This window comes from Culex quinquefasciatus, chromosome 2 (genome assembly GCF_015732765.1).
Source record: "Culex quinquefasciatus strain JHB chromosome 2, VPISU_Cqui_1.0_pri_paternal, whole genome shotgun sequence".
Taxonomy (NCBI): Eukaryota; Metazoa; Arthropoda; class Insecta; order Diptera; family Culicidae; genus Culex; species Culex quinquefasciatus.
In genome coordinates this window covers 164943915-164965201 of record NC_051862.1, presented here as the reverse complement: position 1 = coordinate 164965201, position 21287 = coordinate 164943915, and the positions used below count along the sequence as shown (strand labels likewise).

Sequence of the window (21287 nt, the reverse complement as noted above, 5' to 3'; positions counted from 1 at the left end):
ATTAAAGAGCAAAATCCCTGCACAAATCCGGCCTGTTTCATGTCCGCAAATCTTACAGTTGGTAGCCTTAGTAAGATAAACTTTAATTAATTTTAGCCCATTTTGAATATTTACTAAAAAAAATAGTTTTGAAATTTATTGAATTCACATTCTTCATTATTCTTTCAAATTTGTTTAAAAAAAAAGAAATAGAGCAGTTCTCTACGAAATTGTTTTTTCAATTTTGATTTTTGTATATTTTAATCCGGCTGAATTTTTTTTGGTGTCATTGGTATGCCCAAAGAAGCCATTTTGCATTATTAGTTTGTCCATATAATTTTCCATACAAATTTGACAGCTGTCCATACAAAATATACAAAAATATGTTCACATTTGCAAATCAAGTTGCAAAAAAAAACACTGTTCTCATTTTCTGTTGTTTTAGGAGACATCGAATGCCAACATTTTAGAAATTTCCAGAACGGGCAAAAAATCAGTTAAAGAATTTTTGTAATGAATTTTTGAATCAATACTGATTTTTTTTTTCAAAAAATTGAAATATTGGTCGCAAAAATTTTTCAACTTCATTTTTCGATGTAAAATCAAATTTGCAATCAAAAAATACTTTAATGAAATTTTGATAAAGTGCACCATTTTCAAGTTATAGCCATTTTAGGTAACTTTTTTTTTGAAAAAAAATAGTCGCAGTTTTTTATTTATTTTTTTAATTAGTGCTCATGTTTACCAACTTTGGAGAAACATGTATTTGAAATGCCGAGATTCTCTATATTTTGCTTTTTTGAACTTTGTTTATAGGACCCATAGTTGCTGAGATATTGCCATGCAAAGTTAAAAAAAAATTTGTTGTTTTCTAAGTCACACCTAAAAACCCACCATTTTCTAACGTCGATATTTCAGCAACTAATGGTCCAATTTTCAATATTTTAATACGTAAAGCAAGCAAAGCAATCCACTTTAACGACCCCTGGGTCTTTTGTGGGCTCTGTTGCAAGTTTCTGCTCATTTCTAGGCGTCCGATGGTTATGTGTGGTGAGTCACCCAAAACCTCTTTTACGCCTATAGACCGACGTTTTACTTCCCCATCCGATAGAAGGCCAGGAGGATAAGGCGGGAATCGAACCTGCGCCCCATAGCAACTTAGGGATCGGCAGCCGAAGCTGCTAACCACCGCGCCACGAGGCCCTTTAAATACGTAACAAAAGTGAAATTTTTCGATCTCTCCGAAAAATAATGTTTTCAATATAATTTGACCACATTTCAATTGGAAGTATGGGCTCACAGATATAAGCTCATTGCATTACTCATAACGTAAAACTGAATATGTTTTTCAGTGTAGTTCAGAGGATGGTAGTAACCTAGCTTAAATCATCAAGAAAAAAAATTGAGTTATTTCGAAAAGTGGTCAAAGACAATCTTATGGGAAATTGGACGAGCTTTTCAGTAAAAATATTTTCGAGACTGTAAAATCAAATCTGTCTTATAAAAACTGTCAAAAAACATCAAAAAAAAAACAGTTAAAATTATTGATTTATGTTTTTCTAGATGAGTTGCTCCGTCCTTCATTTTTCGTGAGTCTTTTTGTATCATCTTGGGCTATTTCCACAAAAATGTTGAACGAAAAAAAATCCTGGGCTCACCTTCAAATTAAACTTTTAAACATAATTATTAAAAAAAATCTCATGAAAGTCAAGTGTTTTTTTTCTTTAATTGTATTTTTTTTCGGAAAACTTCCTACAAGTTTATCTTTGATCAATTTCTTCGAAATAGAGTAATTTTTAAATTACAAAATAAAATAATATTTAAATAACTTACGCCCTTCTCAAATGTCATTATCGAGTGAAATTGGCTCCACATACACAAAAATGGCTTGCATAAGCGTAGGATAACATGTCTACAAAGTATCATTGAAATCGGAGAGGCACCGGAACAACAGATTTCCTATTTTACATGGAATTGCTTATGCAATAAAAATTTAGGAAATAAAAAATGATTGACAGTTTTGAAATTCTAAGAGTTTATTAACACCTTAAAGTATTTTTTTAACTTCACAAGCGTTGAGATATTATTTAACTTTGAGATATGATTTGACAATAATGCCATAAATTACTTTGAATGTTATCTTGTGCAATCAAGTTTTTTAATGTTATTCATATTCGAAATGGACAAAATTGAGTGTTATTCAACCAAGTTTATGGTGTACCTTAATAAAATGTAAATCTCTTTAAATGGAATAATGCATCTTAAAAGACCCGTCTTTTGGTGAAACAAAAGCAATAAATATTTCTGAGGAATGGTTTATTCTGGGAAATTGAATTCTTTGAAATTGCCTATTCTGGACAAGAATGAAAATTCTTTTATAATGAAAGGTGACAACAATGCACGTTTTTTTGTTTTTATTGAATATCTCAGGATTGAAATCAAATTTTAGGGATCTGTAAAGGTCAATAGGTGAGCATTGTTAGCTGTACAAAATGGCGTTCTAAATTCAATATGGTCCAAAATGCACGACAAAAACGATTTTGGAAATAGGAATAGAAGGACGATTCTGAGACAAAACCAAGGACGTGGTTTGGTGTGCTTTATAATAAAAAATAATAACTAGAACAAATAAGAAGCAAAACAATTTTTTGGAATAATTAAATAATCTTTTGAAATCATATTAAAAATGTAATCATAACACTTGATTTCAAGTGATGCTCTTACTAACTTGCTTCAAATTTCATTGTAACTGCTGATGTCATTTATTTACCGAAGCAAGCAAAAAACTTTTTCACAAGTTTTTTTTTTCGTCTGCTCTCATCGCCTCCAACTGACGAACATCTTTTATAGCTCCCAAGCAATAAAAAAGTCCTTCAAAGTTAACACGCGCGTCAGTGTCTGCAGAGCAAAGAAAAAAAAAAACCCGTCCACCCATCCATCGATCATTGTCGCGATGTCCTCGTTCCCAATAACAATGATAAAACTCGCAATAAAAAATCATGCTTGGCGACCGGCGCGGTCCAAATTTGTGAGTTATGCCATTCGACAGGAGCAGCAGAATTCAATATTTTTTTCAACGAATTTGTTTCTCCCTCACTTGAGGAGTATTTCGTCAACTTAGATGGCACAGTAAAAATTCAAAAAATCTTCGTTCAGTGGAATTTATAAAAAAATAAGCTTAAAAATGTTTTTACCAGTGTCGCTCAAAAAGTTTTCTCAACTTGGGATTTTCCACCCACTTCCCACCCACTTATCGTCAAACGCGAAGAGAAGGGCAAAAAGTTCGATATCGTTTTATGATGGCAGCCGATTTATGGACGAGCAGCCGATTTGAGGCCAAGAATTGATTGGGCAAAGCTTCAAACTGGGTTTTCCCTCTACCTTCCTTCGAGGGGTTTTTGGCCCACTTGTCCGAGATCGTCAGGGATCAGGAAGTGTGGAAAGTTTGGCCATTATCAGTGCAAAAAGATGATGTCGGAAATGCTGACCCGGAAGTTTTGAAATGATTTTGGAATCATATCGAGAAAAGTTTAGCATTGCAATTTAATTGTTCGGATTTCGAAGTCGTCTAATATCTTGACCAGGATTGATTGCTAACTCAATAACTGCCACTTGACCAAAAATTAATCGTACAAAAAAGTGTCAGAAAGCATGAAAGAATCAACTTTTTCCCAAATTTGGCTGCTTCTGCTTCAAGTTGTCGGCAGTCATCGTCATGAACCATATTATATCCCACCCTTCGTGGTGAAAAGTTTGCTTCCATAGTTTCCGCGGAAGTACCATTACTTCTTCACCTCTTCTAGGAATCAGTAGCCAATAATTCACTTTATGGCAGCTTCCGTTTGACGCGCGTTGATGGGTTTGCGAAGGACGGTGGGTTTTGGGTGGAGATAAATCGATGAAAAAACTGAAAATGTACTAATTTTATCACTGTTACTTACATGAGAATAAAATAAGAGCAATGTGTAAGATATCCAGCGATGGAATAATCATCATCAAAAGAAAATCTTTGGACGTTCATCAAGAGAAAAAATCCAAAAGGAGCATGGCTCTCCTCTCTCGCGCCCGAAAGATCGGTAAAAGGAATCTAAAAAAATCATCATCTTGATTATTCGGCGGAACATCTTTTTCACTACTACACTTGCATGTGGTACGTCACAGGTCGAAAAATGAACTGTCACTTTTTGTAGTTGGGCAATTAGTGTAAACAAAGCGAAATAAATAATTTTAAGTGATGCTAACAAGGAAAATCACATAAAATCATCCACAGATTGATTTTTTGGAGAAGTTCGGGAGCGATTTTCTTTTGCGTGATTTGCCTCCTCTCTCTTTAGCGGGTGAAGAAAGTTCGCAAGCGAAAATGATTTTTTTGCGATTTTTCCATCCCTGAAGATATCAAAACTTTGTTTTTAGTTCTGTGATTCTTAATACTTTTATTTTTTTTTAAATTCTCTATTCTTTGCAAGCTTATTTTTTTAAGTAATTTTTTTTCAAGAATTTTTTTTCTTTTAGCTTTAATATTTTGGTAAGTTTTCCATTCTTTTATACATGAACAGTTCTATAATTAGTTTTATAAGAAAAGGATTTAATCCAATTTCAATTTAATATTCTTTTAGACAACTCTTTTCTTTTGTAACTGTTTATGTTACATTCAATTAAATATGAAGAATTTATTTAATATTTTTAGAATAAATATTTTTTGAAATTTGCTTTGAACGAAAATCTGTGCAACACAGGGTTTACACATTTTCAACTAAGACATTAAATACAAATTAAGAAAAAAGAGTGTCAACCATTTGTCAAACATCAACGCACGGCGTGTTTTCTAGAACAAATTTTGAAGGATAAAATAGTCATCGCTACTGTCAAATGTGTCTTATAGGAAATTTTCTCAGCTTTCCAATGCTTCTAAGAGCAAAATGTTTTATCGGGAAATTTCTGAGATAACTCTATTTTAAGTTTTTTGGTTTTAAATTTCTATATTATTTATTAGAAACGTTATACTAACAGTTCAGAAAACTTATCAAATGATGTGTTTCATTTGTCATTTACTCATCAAAATATGCAAAATAAGACAAGAAACAACTTTGTTGAAGGTTGCAAACCGCTAAACATTTTGAAAATTATGTTTTGTTTGAGTTTTTGAATACATGGGATTTATTCAGAAATTTAAATGATAAAACAGTGTAAAAATATATTTATTACAAGAATTATTAGATTTTTACATATTTTTGGTGTTCAAATATCACGTGTCTGCTCTAATTTAGCTTGTTCAACCGAAACTTTTGCAGTTTTGTGATTGTGAATGGTATTATTGAATTTTAATGAATAAATTTGATATTTTCTTGAACAAACATTAACCAGGAACATAAATACAAATATGATTTAAAATCGAAAATGTACTACATATTACTGTTGCAAGCTTCAAAAGTCATATTTTCATGAGTTTGAAATAAATATAAAATTTTATATAATGTTTACTTTTGAAAATGCACTTAAAAGTAGCAATAAAACTAGAGTCTTCCAATTCAGAATGCTGAAAACACCGTCACAAACTTTTTTTTTGTTCGAACAATATTATTTATCATTTCAACAAAAAAAAAATCAATCAGAAACTTCCTTCTTAAGATTGAAGATGAGAGTCTAATAAACTTCTAAAATATTGCTAATTCCTTGATTATTTAATACAAAAAATACAAAAACAATCATTTTATACAAATGAAAAGTATTTCTCCTGAAGCTTGCAACAGTAGTTTGCAGTTCAATTTAGAGTATCAAACATTAACATATTTTGTATCTATGCAACTGGTTAATGTTTGATTGAGGAAATATGATATTAATTCATAAAAATCTTGAAAAACCCCATCAATATCAAACCTGAAAAAATGCGGTTGTATCAGCTAATTTCAAGCAGGATCAGAGCAGTCCGGTGTTATTTGTACACAACAATTATGTAATAATCTATTTGTTCTTGTAAAAATAATATTTTAATGCGGTTTTATGATTTTAATTTCTGAATAAATCCCACATATTAAAAAAATCAGTTAAAACTTCATTTTCAAAATCTTAAGCGGTTTGCAACCTTCTACAAAGTTGTTTCTTGTCTTATTTAGCACATTTTGATGAGTAAATGACACATGAAACACATCATTTGACAAGTTTCCTGGACTGTAATTCAAATGTTTCCAATAAATGATTAAGGATATTAAAACAAAAAACTTAAAATAGAGATATCTCAGAAATTTGCCGATGAAACATTTGCTCTTAGAAGCATTAGAAAGCTGAGAAAATTTCTTTTAAGACACATTTGAAAGTAGCGATGACTATTTTGTCTCCTTAAGGATGCCCAGAAAACACGCCGTGCAACGCATATAGATTAGACAATTGTAAGGTAACGCATGTTTTTTAGCTGTCAAAAAAAGCTTAAAAGATTTTTTTTGTTGGGGGATAATTCTCTATCAACTCACACGAAATCGGGAAAAGTTGCCCCGATCCCTCTTCGATTTGCGTGAAACTTTGTCCTAAGGGGTAACTTTTGTCCTTGATCACGAATCCGAGGTCCGTTTTTTGATATCTCGTGACGGAGGGGCAGTACGGCCCCTTTAATTTTTGAACATGCGAAAAAAGAGGTGTTTTCAATAATTTGTAGCCTGAAACGGCGATGAGATAGAAAGTTGGTGTCAAAGGGACTTTTATGTATAATTAGACGCCCGATTTGATGGCGTACTCAGAATTCCGAAAAAACGTATTTTTCATCGAAAAAAACAATAAAAAAAATTAAAAATTTTGCCAATTTTCGTTACTCAACTGTAATTTTTTTTGGAATATGTCATTTTAAGCGAAATTTTATGTATTTTTTTAATCTATATTAATTCAGAAGGGTCATTTTTTTATTTAGAACAAAATTTTTCATTTTAAAATTTCGTGTTTTTTTCGTAACTTTGCAGGGTTATTTTTTAGAGTGTAATAATACTGTAAAAAGTTTTAGAGGATAAAATTACAAAAAATTGATATGTTAACATAAAAGGTTTTCTTGAAAACATCAAGAGTTAGCGTGATTTTACGAACAGAAAGTTTTGCAAACGCAAATCGAAGAGAGGTCGGGGCAACTGCTGTGTGAGTTGGCGTAAAATTACCCAGGGTTGATTAGCATGCCAAACTGAACCAAAAAACGCTCCGAAATTTGCTCGTAAAATGGTTTATTTTTCAATTTTCTGAAAATCTCCAAGTAAAATTTGGGTTTCGTGCCAACCTTTTCTTTAAATCCACATACATTGGTCATACATTCGATATTGGTAAGGTAAATTTTACAATTTGACAGCTAAAACCAGTTCAGGTCTTAGTCCAAAAAGACCAACATAGTTCCAAAGATTTAAAATATTAACTTTTGTTGCAAGCGAAGTAAAAAAAAACATTAAATTTAAGTCAGTTTTTTTCAAACAAAATTAATTTAAAAATGAACATCATGTTCAATTCAGTATATTCTTTTAAAACGCAAACATGCACCGAAGAATTTTTGAACAAAAAAACATTTTTAATTCTGATATTTTTCCTATGTTTCCTTTCTTAACATCATAAAAATGTATTTTTTTATAGTTGCTTTGCAAAAAAAAAAAAATCGATATTTTTTTCGTTTTATTTTTTAATAATCTTTTGTTTTACGAAAAACTTAAGTTTTCTTGATAACCGTAAATCGGGGTGACATTGGTAGCCAGATTGAGATTGGTAAGTTGGAAATTTGTTAGCAAAATAAAAATACGAAATAAATTCGAACAGAATGTTATTAAACCAAACTGAACTTGGTAAAAGGTTTAAAAAACCTCAAGAAGAGGTTTTCAACAAATTTTGAAAATAAAATAAAAGTTAGTTAACCCTAATTGTGGAAACATTGTTAAATAAGATTATATCAATACTCTCAATGTGTCATGTTTTCTCCATGAAAATTAATTCAAATTGGGATTAAAAACTGCATTATAGGAATCTGTGGATTTTTATAGTTTGAAAACAGTTTTAATGAGTATTAAAGTAACGAGTTTTAAGTGTTATTGAAATAGAATTCACTAATATCTTCGGATTCATAGGCATTTTCTGTAGAACAAGTGTTTTAGTAAATCCGGATTTGTACCACTTCAAATTTATTTAAAAAATTAAACATACAATACTTACAAACAATAATTTTTTTTTTCAATTAAACAGTAAAAGTAACATTATTAAGCATCAATTTGACGTTATAAATTAAATTTGCAATATTGTAGGCGGAATTTGGTAAAAAACATATTCCTACAAAGGGGTGACTTCAAAGAGGCTTTAAAAATTACAATTTTCAACGAAACTATCTTTTAAAACATTTTTGAGAAAATGTACACGGACATTGTGTACATGATTTGAACACATCAATTTTGAGACACGATTTTGATTATAATTACAAACATAAATTGAAATCCGACTACTGTCACCCCGGTTTACGGTAATTTTTAAAACAGTAATTGGGTAATTCTCTACCAACTCACACGAAATCGGGAAAAGTTGCCCCGACCCCTCTTCGATTTGCGTGAAACTTTGTCCTAAGGGGTAACTTTTGTCCCTGATCACGAATCCGAGGTCCGTTTTTTGATATCTCGTGACGGAGGGGCGGTACGACCCCTTCCATTTTTGCACATGCGAAAAAAGAGGTGTTTTTCAATAATTTGCAGCCTGAAACGGTGATGAGATAGAAATTTGGTGTCAAAGGGACTTTTATGTAAAATTAGACGCCCGATTTGATGGCGTAATCAGAATTCCGAAAAAACGTATTTTTCATCGAAAAAAACACTAAAAAAGTTTTAAAAATTCTCCCATTTTCCGTTACTCGACTGTAAAAAATTTTGGAACATGTCATTTTATGGGAAATTTAATGTTCTTTTCGAATCTACATTGTCCCAGAAGGGTCATTTTTCATTTAGAACAAAATTTTTCATTTTAAAATTTCGTGTTTTTCTAACTTTGCAGGGTTATTTTTAGAGTGTAACAATGTTCTACAAAGTTGTAGAGCAGACAATTACAAAAATTTTGATATATAGACATAAGGGGTTTGCTTATAAACATCACAAGTTATCGCGATTTTACGAAAAAAAGTTTTGAAAAAGTTACTTTTTGCGTTTCTCTTTGTTTCGTCGTCCGTGTCTGTCGCGGGTGACCATGAACGGCCATGATCGATGACGACCAACTTTTTTAAAACTTTTTTTCGTAAAATCGTGATAACTTGTGATGTTTATAAGCAAACCCCTTATGTATACATATCAAAATTTTTGTAATTGTCTGCTCTACAACTTTGTAGAACATTGTTACACTCTAAAAAATAACCCTGCAAAGTTAGAAAAACACGAAATTTTAAAATGAAAAATTTTGTTCTAAATGAAAAATGACCTTCTGGGACAATGTAGATTCGAAAAGAACATTAAATTTCCCATAAAATGACATGTTCCAAAATTTTTACAGTCGAGTAACGGAAAATGGGAGAATTTTAAAACTTTTTAGTGTTTTTCGATGAAAATACGTTTTCGAATTTGATTACGCCATCAAATCGGGCGTCTAATTTACATAAAAGTCCTTTGACACCAAATTTCTATCTCATCACCGTTTCAGGCTGCAAATTATTGAAAACACCTCTTTTCGCATGTGCAAAATGGAAGGGGTCGTACCGCCCCTCCGTCACGAGATATCAAAAAACGGACCTCGGATTCGTGATCAGGGACAAAAGTTACCCCTTAGGACAAAGTTTCACGCAAATCGAAGAGGGGTCGGGGCAACTGCTGTGTGAGTTGGCGGAGAATTACCCAATTACGATTAAAAATTATTTCCAATGAATTTTTCAACGTACGTCAGTGGAGGTGACTATGAGTCAAAAAACGAAAAATTACTGAAAGTTTTTAAATAACAAAAACAATATAAATGATATCTCCTAAAATATTGGAGTTGACATTGGGTCAAATGAAACTAACATGATGCTCAAGTAGGGGGAGAGGGGTTAATATGCACCCCCGGGGCAAAATGCACCCCTGCTTTTCTTGGTATTTGAAAGAATTGTCCGGGAAAAACATCACAGAAATTGGAAGCTTATTATTGCAAAACCATGCTGAATAAAATTGAGCTTCGTAGTATAAAATCAGCTTAAGTTAGTTGCAAAACATTAAAATGTTGTGTTTTCATCTAATTTTCATTGAACTTTCATTATGATTTTTGGACAATATAAAAAGCATTCATTGATATTGTTAGTTTTGTGGTAGATAGTTTTTGCCATAATCTTCATTATTCTGTAGATAGATGTGTCCAAAAACATACAAAAACACATTTTTAATTAATTTTTTAACAAAAAGGGTAGTCGGGGCAAAATGCACCGCTGTGAAGCTCCTTTGTAAAAACAGCGGTGTCATCTAGTAATGAATAGTGAAATCTGCTTTTACCCGGTGCATTTTGCCCCATGTTGTGGTGCATTTTGCCTCGTTGTTGTAGTGCATTTTGTCCCAAAGTTGCGGTGCATAACGTCATGATTCGAATTCCCGGACGCTTCGAAACCCGGACACTTCATCTTGCTTTATCAATTATGTGGATATAAGTTCCCATAATTAGTGTCTAAACTGTGTTATTTGATGAATTTTGACATCAACTTTCATTTCAAATATGTTTTGACGCTGTGGTCAATGCTAAAACAATTGAATTTAATTAAATCATGTGATTACCGAAACTGTGAAACATCTCGGCTGAAATATTTCATAGGCGTCCGAAGCACCAGGAAGGCAAAGCAGAAATTTTTGGTTCTGATTTCGTTAAATTCTAGCAATTATTTATACAAAATATCAATTGCTTTGATGATAACATCTTATTTGAGACCTAAACAATGCCATTCACTAAAATTTCGACCCAAATTTGTGCGATTCATGAGTAAAATCGAGTGTCCGGAATTAGAATCAAAACTGTCCGGATTTCGAATCAACTTTTATCAGTGTCGGAGATTCGAACCACATCAAGTCATTTTAATTTGGAAATTCTGAGGAAAAATGGTTAGAAAAGAAATATTTTGCATGCATTCACTTTAAATTGACTGTTTAATAGGGTGTTTCAGCCAAACAAAAAAGTTCTCAGAATCAGGCAAACCGAGGTTCCCCTTGTAGAGGATACCCATAGGGGCTCTCATGCCAAATATCAGCCCATTTGGTTGAGGATTGGCCTGTCCCCAGCGGTTTAAAGTTTACATGGAAATTACTATGGGATTTTTATGCTTTTCGTTCAATCGTTCCTACAAGTCTGGGGACAACATGGATTCACTCGGAATAAAGACAGGTGTGTAGGGGATGGTCCAATGAACACATTCCAGAAGGTATTAGGGTTGTCCATTCTGTCCCCAAGGTGCGCATTGGATCGACGTCCGGTGTCTCCAGAATCATCGATTCACCTTTCAAATGTACGCATTGTCCTTAGTATGCTATGACGGCTAGGAGAAAATTACGACGCCCCATGTCAGACGGTGAACACGTGGCAGAGCATCTACTCGAGTTTTGGCTCAGAAACATTCTTTAAAGTACTAAAATTATAATTATTGATGTTCCTGAAAGAATTTCAACTATTCTAAATAAAGTAAAATGATGATTTTGTGTTAATAATTCAATCGATGCCTCTCCACGTGTTCACCGTCTCATATGGGGCGTCGTGGTTTCCACTAGCCGTCATAGCATACTAAGGAAATGCGATGCTTTGAAGGATGAATCGTTGGTTTTGGAGACACCGGACGTCGATCCAATGCGCACCTTGGGGACAGAATGGACAAGCCTAATTCCTTCTGGAATGTGTTCATTGACCATCCCACACCTGTATTTATTCCGAGTGAATCCATGTTGTCCCCAGACCTGTAGGAACGATTGAACGAAAAGCACAAAAATCCCATAGTAATTTCCATGTAAACTTTAAACCGCTGGGGACAGGCCAATTCTCAACCAAATGGGCTGATATTTGGCATGAGAGCCCCTATGGGTATCCTCTACTAGGGGAACCTCGGTTTGCCTGATTCTGAGATCTTTTGGTTTTGGATGAAACACCCTACTGTTTATACTACATCCTGATGATATTTCTACATTTCTAACTTATTACATGATTTTTTACCAGCTATAACAAAAATGATATGCTACTGAGTGTCCGGATTTCGAATCATGGCGTTATTGCCCCGCATGGTTGTTTGAAATGAATCAAAAATATTTTTAGAAATTTGATATTTTCGAACAATTTATTACTTCCTCTCCCCCTACTTAAAATTCTTAATCCGTAAGAAAACACCTTGGTAATATTTCATATCCCAAACCCAATGCTAGTGATGGCAAACATTATAATGCAGTATGGATATTTTAACAAACCCACCGTAATTTTTCGATTCTTTCCGGGCTCACTGTTTCAGAAATGTTTCAGTGGTCATTTCGATTGAGTTCGATGCTGTTCAGACGCAAAAGTGATTCACTGCCCCCGTGGGGGAAAATACCACCCACCCGGGTTGCCAGGCAGATGACCAGATACCCCCTCTCAGCTTCCCTGAAGTCCTTCGCAAACAAAGGTAACGAAGAAAAAGAAGCAAATCATAACACTCGAGACCATGTAATGATCTGCTTTGATGGAGTCTCGGATCAATTTGCGACTTGTGGTACAAGTTGATATCTTCCTAAATTGAGGGATTTTAAAGTGCACAAATTGACAAATTGACCCCTCCTGAAATGGACATCATGATAACCAAAACAAAGGGGAGGGGGGTTGTGTGTGGATTAATTACGCCGTAAATCAAGTTTCAACGATAATTTGTTACCATGAAGATTGCTGGAAAGAACTTGAAGGTGCTTAATTACCGCGGAGTGCGCGCGCTGAAATCATTCCAATTGCATTAATGGCACCGGTATTAACTTTCGCGATACTTGCGGAAGGCACGTTGGTAAACAATGTGTGACTGAAGAGTAGATACTTCGGGGATCAACTTGAGAAAGGGAAAGTTGGGCTGTTTAACTTAGCATGGAAACAGGAGAAAGATATTTAATTTTGTTGACTTTGGGAATGAAGTTAACTTCTGCTAACATTGTCTTTTTGGTCCCATAAGTCCATAAGTCCATTTAGAAATTTATTATGTTGAGTACTTCAAAAATACAAAATAAAATAAAAAGATTTACAAATTGCATAAAGCAGAATCAATTTCCTCTGTCAAACAGCCCAATCGATAAACCCTAGATAGAATCCAGAATCAATATGCCTCCTACAAGCAGCAATAAATTCCCCATAAATCTGTCACGACTATTGTATCACTTTTCACACGTTGTCCTCCCCAGACCCGAGAACTCCCGGTCATCAGAGTGAGAGGGACAACTCCCCACTCCGATGCCGTCACCGATCAGCGGAAAACTTTTTTCATAACCTTGCCACTGCTAGTCCCGCCACCCAAGCAGCCTGCCCCGAGCTGACTTGCCGACTTCCGGCAGGACGAACCTTTTATGTTCTCACTTCCGCAAGTCTGCCCAAATTAACGAGATTTATTGCTATTTTATTTAAGAAACTTTCATAATTTATTGAGCGGGAGCGGGACGACCGACTTCGAGAGTTCCCGTTCTATTTCTGGCCAACCACCAGACCATGGTAGACTTTCAACGTGGGCCAAAACCCCGGTGACGCGTCGGAAGTTGCGTCTTCGATTTTTATCCAATTTGGGAAGGCATCATTAGCACCGTGTTGTGTTCGGACAAGTCGCGAGGGCTAAGATTTATCGTTGGGTTTCGTTACACTTCAAAGAACATCAGTCAGCCCCGCCCCCATGTTCGATTTGTAGTCCCCCCGAGGGGTCAACCACGTGCTCATTTTAACGTAATTAGGAACGGAAATGGGCGCTGCTAATTGGAGTCGTCATGACGATTTGATTGGAATTTTCTGTGAAGCCTGTGAAGTAGTGTGTCCCAAAAAACAGGCGGTGTAGTGGAATCCTTTGGGCTCACCCAGATTTCGATAGGTTTTTGCTTTAGGATCAACGAAATATTCCCAAAATACTGAAAAATTTGTTCTAAAACCTTCAAAAATGCGTTAAAATTGTCCCAAATTCCACTTTAAATCATAGTTTAGAGTCCTACCAATAATATTATGTATTATATTGACCCAGAAAGTCATCATTTTTCATTAGCAGCATGTTAATGTTGAAAAAATTATTTTTTTGCCTATTTTATAAAAGAATTTTTCTCCAAAATCCATCTAAACAAATTTGTCATCAAGACTAGTGCTATCATCTTGCAGGTAAAAAAAATCTGAAAAATTTGAACGCATTTTCCAAGGTTTTAAAACTAAATAAGATATTTATTATGAAAACAGACCACTTTTGAGTAAATCGCAAATTGCGAGTTCTAAACGATTTTTAAGGGAATTTTTCGTTGTTCCTGAGGCAAAAACCTATCGAAATCCCGGTGAGCCCGAAGGTTTCCGCTACATTTTTTTGGGACACACTACTGTGAAGCCTCCCCTCGTTTTAATTAGACATTTACAGTGAACTTGATTGTTTTTTTAACGACCGTTATGAATATTTGTGTAGTCAAAATCAAGTGTATTCTGGTCTAACTAGAATGCACTAGAGCCCATGCAGTTACTATTATCGACCTTGAAAATCATTTCAAGCTGCAAAATCTTTTTTTCAATAAAAAATTAATAGTTTTCTATGGAGGATTTTTTAGACAAAATATTTGTCTTGCAATTCAGAAACACTTCATTAGACTGCTGTGTACTGAGTAGAAGCTTCTTTATGTTAAAATGAATTAAAAACCTAATAAAGCTTTCAAATGGGTTGGGTAGTATTGATTCAAAAATTCATTATTTGTTCAAAGATTTTTTGCACAACCTGGAAATTTCTGAACAGTCGGTATTTGATGTCCTCGAAAACATATCAAAAATTTAAAATAAATAAAAGTTGTTTTTTTTTGCAAATTGAGTTTTAGTGACAAAAAGTTAAATTAAAAATCATCAAATTTCTTAACCATGTATCATTTTTTCAGTATAGTCCGAAACATTGCCGAAGACACCAAATCGATCTAAAAATTCCTTCAAAAGATACAGATTTTTGAATTTCCATGCATCCTTTTTGTATGGACAGCTGCCAAATTTATATGGAAAATTATATGGACAAACTAATGATGCAAAATGGCTTCTTTAGGCATACCAAAGGCATCAAAAAAGTTTCAGCCTAATTAAAAAATACAAAAATTAAAAAAAAGGTCGATTTCGTAGAGAACTGCTCAGCTGCAAGGTATATCAAAACTATTTTGGGTGCGCTATGTTAATAAATTGTAACATGATTATTCACAAATTAAACTGAATTGAATTAAAAAATTGTTTGACATTTTTTAATTTTTTCCCGACTGTAATACAAAAGTCAACACAAAGTTTAAAAATCAGGACTTTTCCGAGTAAACATTTCAATTTGCAATTTGTAAAGATTTACTCAAAGTAATTTCAAGATGTTAGAATATTATTTATCATTACGAAAAGATGGAAAAGTTCACTCAAAATTGTATTTTATTCACTTTTGGCCATTATTTAATTGTATATTTCTGAAGCAACACGAGAAAAGGACGTATAAGCATTTTGACAGTTTGAACTCTTTTGCTCTTTCTCAAGCTTCAGGTAACTTTTTCTCAAAATTCGAAATGGGAAGCAATAACTGACCTCCCCAGTTACCATTGACCACGATGGGTTTTGTAAAATAGCCTATTGCCTGGTAAAATACAAAATAGTTGCAGTTGTCCAAATGCTTATGCGCCCTTTTCAAATGTTACTCCAGATTTTGTCTACTTTCGACTCTTAGTCATTTTGACCTAGTGTCTTTTGTCCTTTTTAACATTCGACCTGATGCTCTTCAACGTTTTGTCGCGCCGTCTCGAAAAGAGATTCATGGAAAAAAAATAATACAGATAAAAATTCTCTCCCCTAAAACTTCAAAAGATGCAAAAATTAAAAAAAAAAATACTTAACTTGTCATTTTCAACAATATCAAACCGACTCATGTCCTGTCTCAAACTCACAAACAAATCCTTCCATGCCCCCCTCCTCCCCACCTGCCATTTCCAGCGCCAAAATCGTGCTCATCATAAAATGTTCTGCCTTGTGGCATGCGTTCCTTGAATTTCATCCCTGAGTTGCGTGCTGAGAGGCAACGAGGTTGACTGTTCGGAGGTCGGTTCTTATCTGTAATTAAATCGAGGTAGCTTACCTGGAGGCAAATTGACCTAAGTTTTGAGAAGCTCAAACTGGCTGTTCCAAAACGATGGTACTAAGAAGAAGCTTTTTTTGTTTATCACAATTAAGGCATTGTAGGTTTAACATGAAAAAGAATTCAACACTTTTTCCTAGAAAGAACCTTTTGAATGTCTTACAGTTCGTCGAATAATATTTTATCAAAATTTTTTCAAGTTAATGAGCAGGTATCTTACAAGTCTATATCATGTTTCATTAAGCCTCTAACCAAAAGCTTTTTAATTCAGTACACTGAAATCACTCATCAACGAGGAGTTCTGCTAAGAGGAAACACTTTAAATCTAAAATGCAGTAAAGTGTACCAAATTTGCAGGGCAAAACTTCAACACCACACAAAGTTCTTCAAAATTGGCGTAAAAAACTGAGCTGCTGCTAATGGTGGCATTGAGACTGACGGGAAAATATGCTTCCAGGTACCGTCAGCAACCAAAATGTGTGGAAAATTATTAAAAGCTAGATCAGTGGTTTCGGTGAAATTGTTGGTTCAGCACGTAAAAGTACGCGCACTTTCCGCAGAATCACTTTGGGCACATGAAGCAAGAAACTCAGGAAGTAGGGCGAAAGCACTTACGGGGAGGAGGCGTTTCGCCCTTCTTGCTTCCGAGCTTTTTGTGGGGAAATTTTCCGGGATGTAAGTCTACGCCAACAACCGGAAAGGAAGTCCTTCGGCGACGGTGCTTTAAGGTGGGTGATGAATTTTTGAGCAATATTTGATGGATAGCTGTTTTTTGCCTTTTATCTGTTATTTTGCATTACAAAAATACAAAAATACAAAAATACAAAAATACAAAAATACAAAAATACAAAAATACAAAAATACAAAAATACAAAAATACAGAAATACAAAAATACAAAAATACAAAAATACAAAAATACAAAAATACAAAAATACAAAAATACAAAAATACAAAAATACAAAAATACAAAAATACAAAAATACAAAAATACAAAAATACAAAAATACAAAATACAAAAATACAAAAATACAAAAATACAAAAATACAAAAATACAAAAATACAAAAATACAAAAATACAAAAATACAAAAATACAAAAATACAAAAATACAAAAATACAAAAATACAAAAATACAAAAATACAAAAATACAAAAATACAAAAATACAAAATACAAAAATACAAAATACAAAAATACAAAATACAAAATACAAAATACAAAAATACAAAAATACAAAAATACAAAAATACAAAAATACAAAAATAAAAAACCAAAAATACAAAAATACAAAAATACAAAAATACAAAAATACAAAAATACAAAAATACAAAAATACAAAAATACAAAAATACAAAAATACAAAAATACAAAAATACAAAAATACAAAAATACAAAAATACAAAAATACAAAAATACAAAAATACAAAAATACAAAAATACAAAAATACAAAATACAAAAATACAAAAATACAAAAATACAAAAATACAAAAATACAAAAATACAAAAATACAAAAATACAAAAATACAAAAATACAAAAATACAAAAATACAAAAATACAAAAATACAAAAATACAAAAATACAAAAATACAAAAATACAAAAATACAAAAATGCAAAAATACAAAAATACAAAAACTTTAAGTGTATTATTTTTCAGCATGTATTTCATCAAAACCGTTTCGTTCAACAACCTGTCCTCATCAATCTGATCAGCTTATCGTTTATCTTCCGTTTCAAATCCCCCTCTCTTCAAGCGTTAATCTAGTTCAAGCCAAGCCATCGTTCATCAAGCTCACCTAAAACACACTTCACTTCATTTCATCACTGCCAAGGCTTATCGAGCCCCTGCGTCACGCAAAAGGTTTCCGACTCCGTGAGGACGATCAAATTTTCAATTAGCTCTTATCAAAAATTCAAAACCTTGTTTACGTGATGGGCTCGACCCCGGAGAAGGTCCTTCGCCCCTTCGCTGAACGCTAATTAATAAGAAGAGACATTTGGCGGAGCGCTTCCACCCTCTTCCTGAGGGCATGCAAAAGCTTCCTCTCCACGAAAGCTATCAGCATCTCTTCGATTGCGATGAGATGTTATCTCGGCGAGCGCGTGAAGCAGCTTTTTCAATAATGACTCTAGACTGGTTCAACTTCGTAAGCGAAATCTGAAAATTTCTAGCAGTTTTTATTGCGATTCACAGTGACATAAAGACAATAACCATAGGATTTATAGTACTCAAATGGTAGTTGTCTTTTCGGGCTATAACTATGTTGGATGAGGACGTATCAAGTTGCAGTCTTCTAGCGCGAAGAAAATGAACCAATTGAAATGTTCTCAAAAACCCGAACAAGTCTAACGAAACCCGTTCTTTCGAAGCATAAGGAAAAATGAGCCCCCCCCCAAGAGATTCCTCAAGCCGGGGAAGCAGCTCGTAATGATGATGAGTAAAAATGATGCAATTACCTGTGATTTCGTCGTACTCGCTGATCTCGCATTTATTGCCCCGGAAGCCGGCCGGGCAGATACAGGTGACGGCGTTGTCCCCGATGTGCCTGGAAAGACGCAAGGCAAGTGGGATGAGTCGGTAAACTCTTGGCACGTCGTCGTGATTTGGATGCCTCCGGGAGGTGACATTTTATGGACCGTTTTATCGCGAGCACAGGATATCTCCGCGGATGTCGAATTGTCGGTTCGGTCGACGGAGTTGGCAAAGATGGCGATAAAATGCCGCGGGGGTCAGTTTGATGTGGGGTGATGGGGTGTTTCCGGTGAATGATAATGCTTTGTTTAAATTCAATTAACAGAATAGAATAATGTGCCTTTTGTGCGCGAATGGAGAGGCTATCTATTATGATTTCGTTATTTGTTTAAAAAAAAAAACAATTTTAAAGACTTGACCGACTACACGGAGAAATATCAGTCCACAAAATCGTGAAATTCACGAAATTCGGAACCACGAACAAAGTGTACAACATACATGGTACCTAAGTTTTTAACAGGGGTGCAACATCAATGTCTCATTACAGGTAGCTCGACCGCAGCCATCACAAGCTGTCAATTACGGTACCAAAACAATGTCAGAACAAAAGAGAGGAGGTTTTTTAAAAACCTACCATACAGTTTCAACACTTAGTTCGTGGTTACAAATTTCATGTACGCTTTTTCACGCTTTTGTGAACTGATTTTTCTCCGTGTCCTCAAAAGAAGCATGCACTCGTTCAATTAATGAAAAACAGCCTGACTGTGGAGAAGATGTCGATTGAGTCGAAACATTTTGAGAACATGGAGTTGGAGTTGGTCATTTAATTCACGGGAGCCAGAGTCTGACTTATTTCAAACAGCTTTGTATGGGAGTAAACGGAGTAAACCCAAACCCATGAGCGTTTAAAAACAAAATATCAAAGATGAATACTCACTTGCACGTGCCACCGTTTTCGCAGATGTGTGAATCCTTGCAGAGTGGCCCGTTGCCACAGTCGAGTCCACTGAACCCGGCATAGCAATCGCAGTAGTAGGCCCTGGAGGAGAGACAAGATAAGAGAGAATAAAATGAGTTGGGATTAGAGACTAGCTATGGTATCGGTTCTAGTGATAGGAGATAGTCACAGCAAGGGGGGTTGCTTTAGTTTTATTGAATAGTCGATATTTTAATTAATTGAACAGAATATCAGAACATGTGATTGTTTGATGTACTGAGAAATCCATAGTATGGAAAAATCAATTCAAGTCGGATGCATCTGTGTTAGTACATCTTGAAAGCATCCTTTGGTACATTAGATATTTTTCATTTTAGTTTTATCATTCTTTCTAGCAGATAATCCTTGAAAGAACCGTCCTTGTGGTGTTTCCCAGCTCGAGTCTCAATATATCGTTTTTATCAGGTGTTCTATTGTTAAAGATTATCATGCCATGCCACATTGTGAAATAATGTTTATTGAATCCACCAACAAAAGGTTGGTTATTCAATATATCTCATATGGGAAAACAAATATCTTTGGAATTGCTTCTAGACATAATAACACAGAGCGTCCGATTGGAGGTCAGTTAGGTCCTGAGAAATAAGATTTTGTTCAACTGAAATACTGGAAAGTTCCAGGATTTGCCTACATTTGACAAATAGTTCTTTAAGTTTGATTTTTGATATAGAACGAAAAGGTATTCTTTCCCCCTGGAGATGGAGCCACACGTTGCCGTCGTTTCAGGGCTATTTGCAAAGATGGTTTCCGATGTTGATATATATCACACATTTATTTTATATTTATATACTTGTGTTGATAGAAATCACAACTATTGTACTATGTAAAATTGCAAGATATTGATTTTTTTTTATTTGCATCTCAATATTCTTGTTTGTAAAATCTGCTTTGAACAGGTTTTAATCTTTTTGATACGTCGTTAGCTTAGGTAGAAATTCATAAAGCACAGCAACGCTTACACAAAACAGTAAGAGAGGCCTCTTCTAGGCATTGTGATTTTTTTCGTTTTTTTCAAAGTGGGTGTTAGGTTAGGATTTGGTATTTTGATAAATTAGTTTTGTTGCAAGGCACTCAGAATAGGGGAACCATACCCTTTTTCAGCCTATTTCTATTATCGGCCTATCAGCACTTTGATTATGAATTACAGCTTTCACAAAGTGTTTTCGACTGTTCCAAAGTAATAAATAGCTCAAATAGAAGTGAGCAAGCAATTTGCCAATGTTGAAACATTTAAAAATGTTCATTTTATAGCGGAAAACGGCAAAAGTGATTAGAATTGGTCGAACGGCTTAGGGTGATTAAAATGGGTATATTTCCCCTAGTTAGTATTTTTTTTGTAACTTTAGGTTGTTTAATAGTTTCAGACTCCATCTGTGTGTAAGTGAGTTAAGTAATGCTTTCAGAATCTCTGATTTCAATTTATGTGGTATGCTAACCATTCGGAATAGTCAAAAAAATCCATAGAGTCTCGATCAATCAGTAATGAAATGATATCGGACAAAATTCGTTAATCTGTTGAACTAACGGTTTTCGGATTATGGTTGTATCGACCATTGTTGCGAATCGAGGATCTACTGGAGTTTTGACGATC

The 21287-nt window shown here is 34.2% G+C and overlaps 1 protein-coding gene across 3 annotated transcripts in view; it reads right to left on the bottom strand.

Moving 5' to 3' along the window:
- Positions 1 to 21287, bottom strand: part of LOC6038075 — a 554342-nt gene that overhangs the window by 283194 nt on the left and 249861 nt on the right. For all 3 annotated transcript variants that reach the window (XM_038257659.1, XM_038257658.1, XM_038257657.1), the window contains 2 exons: positions 19637 to 19738; positions 18684 to 18772 (listed from right to left, as the gene is read on the bottom strand). In XM_038257659.1, the coding sequence (XP_038113587.1) occupies positions 18684 to 18772; positions 19637 to 19738 (191 nt within the window). The remainder of the gene's footprint in view (positions 1 to 18683; positions 18773 to 19636; positions 19739 to 21287) is intronic.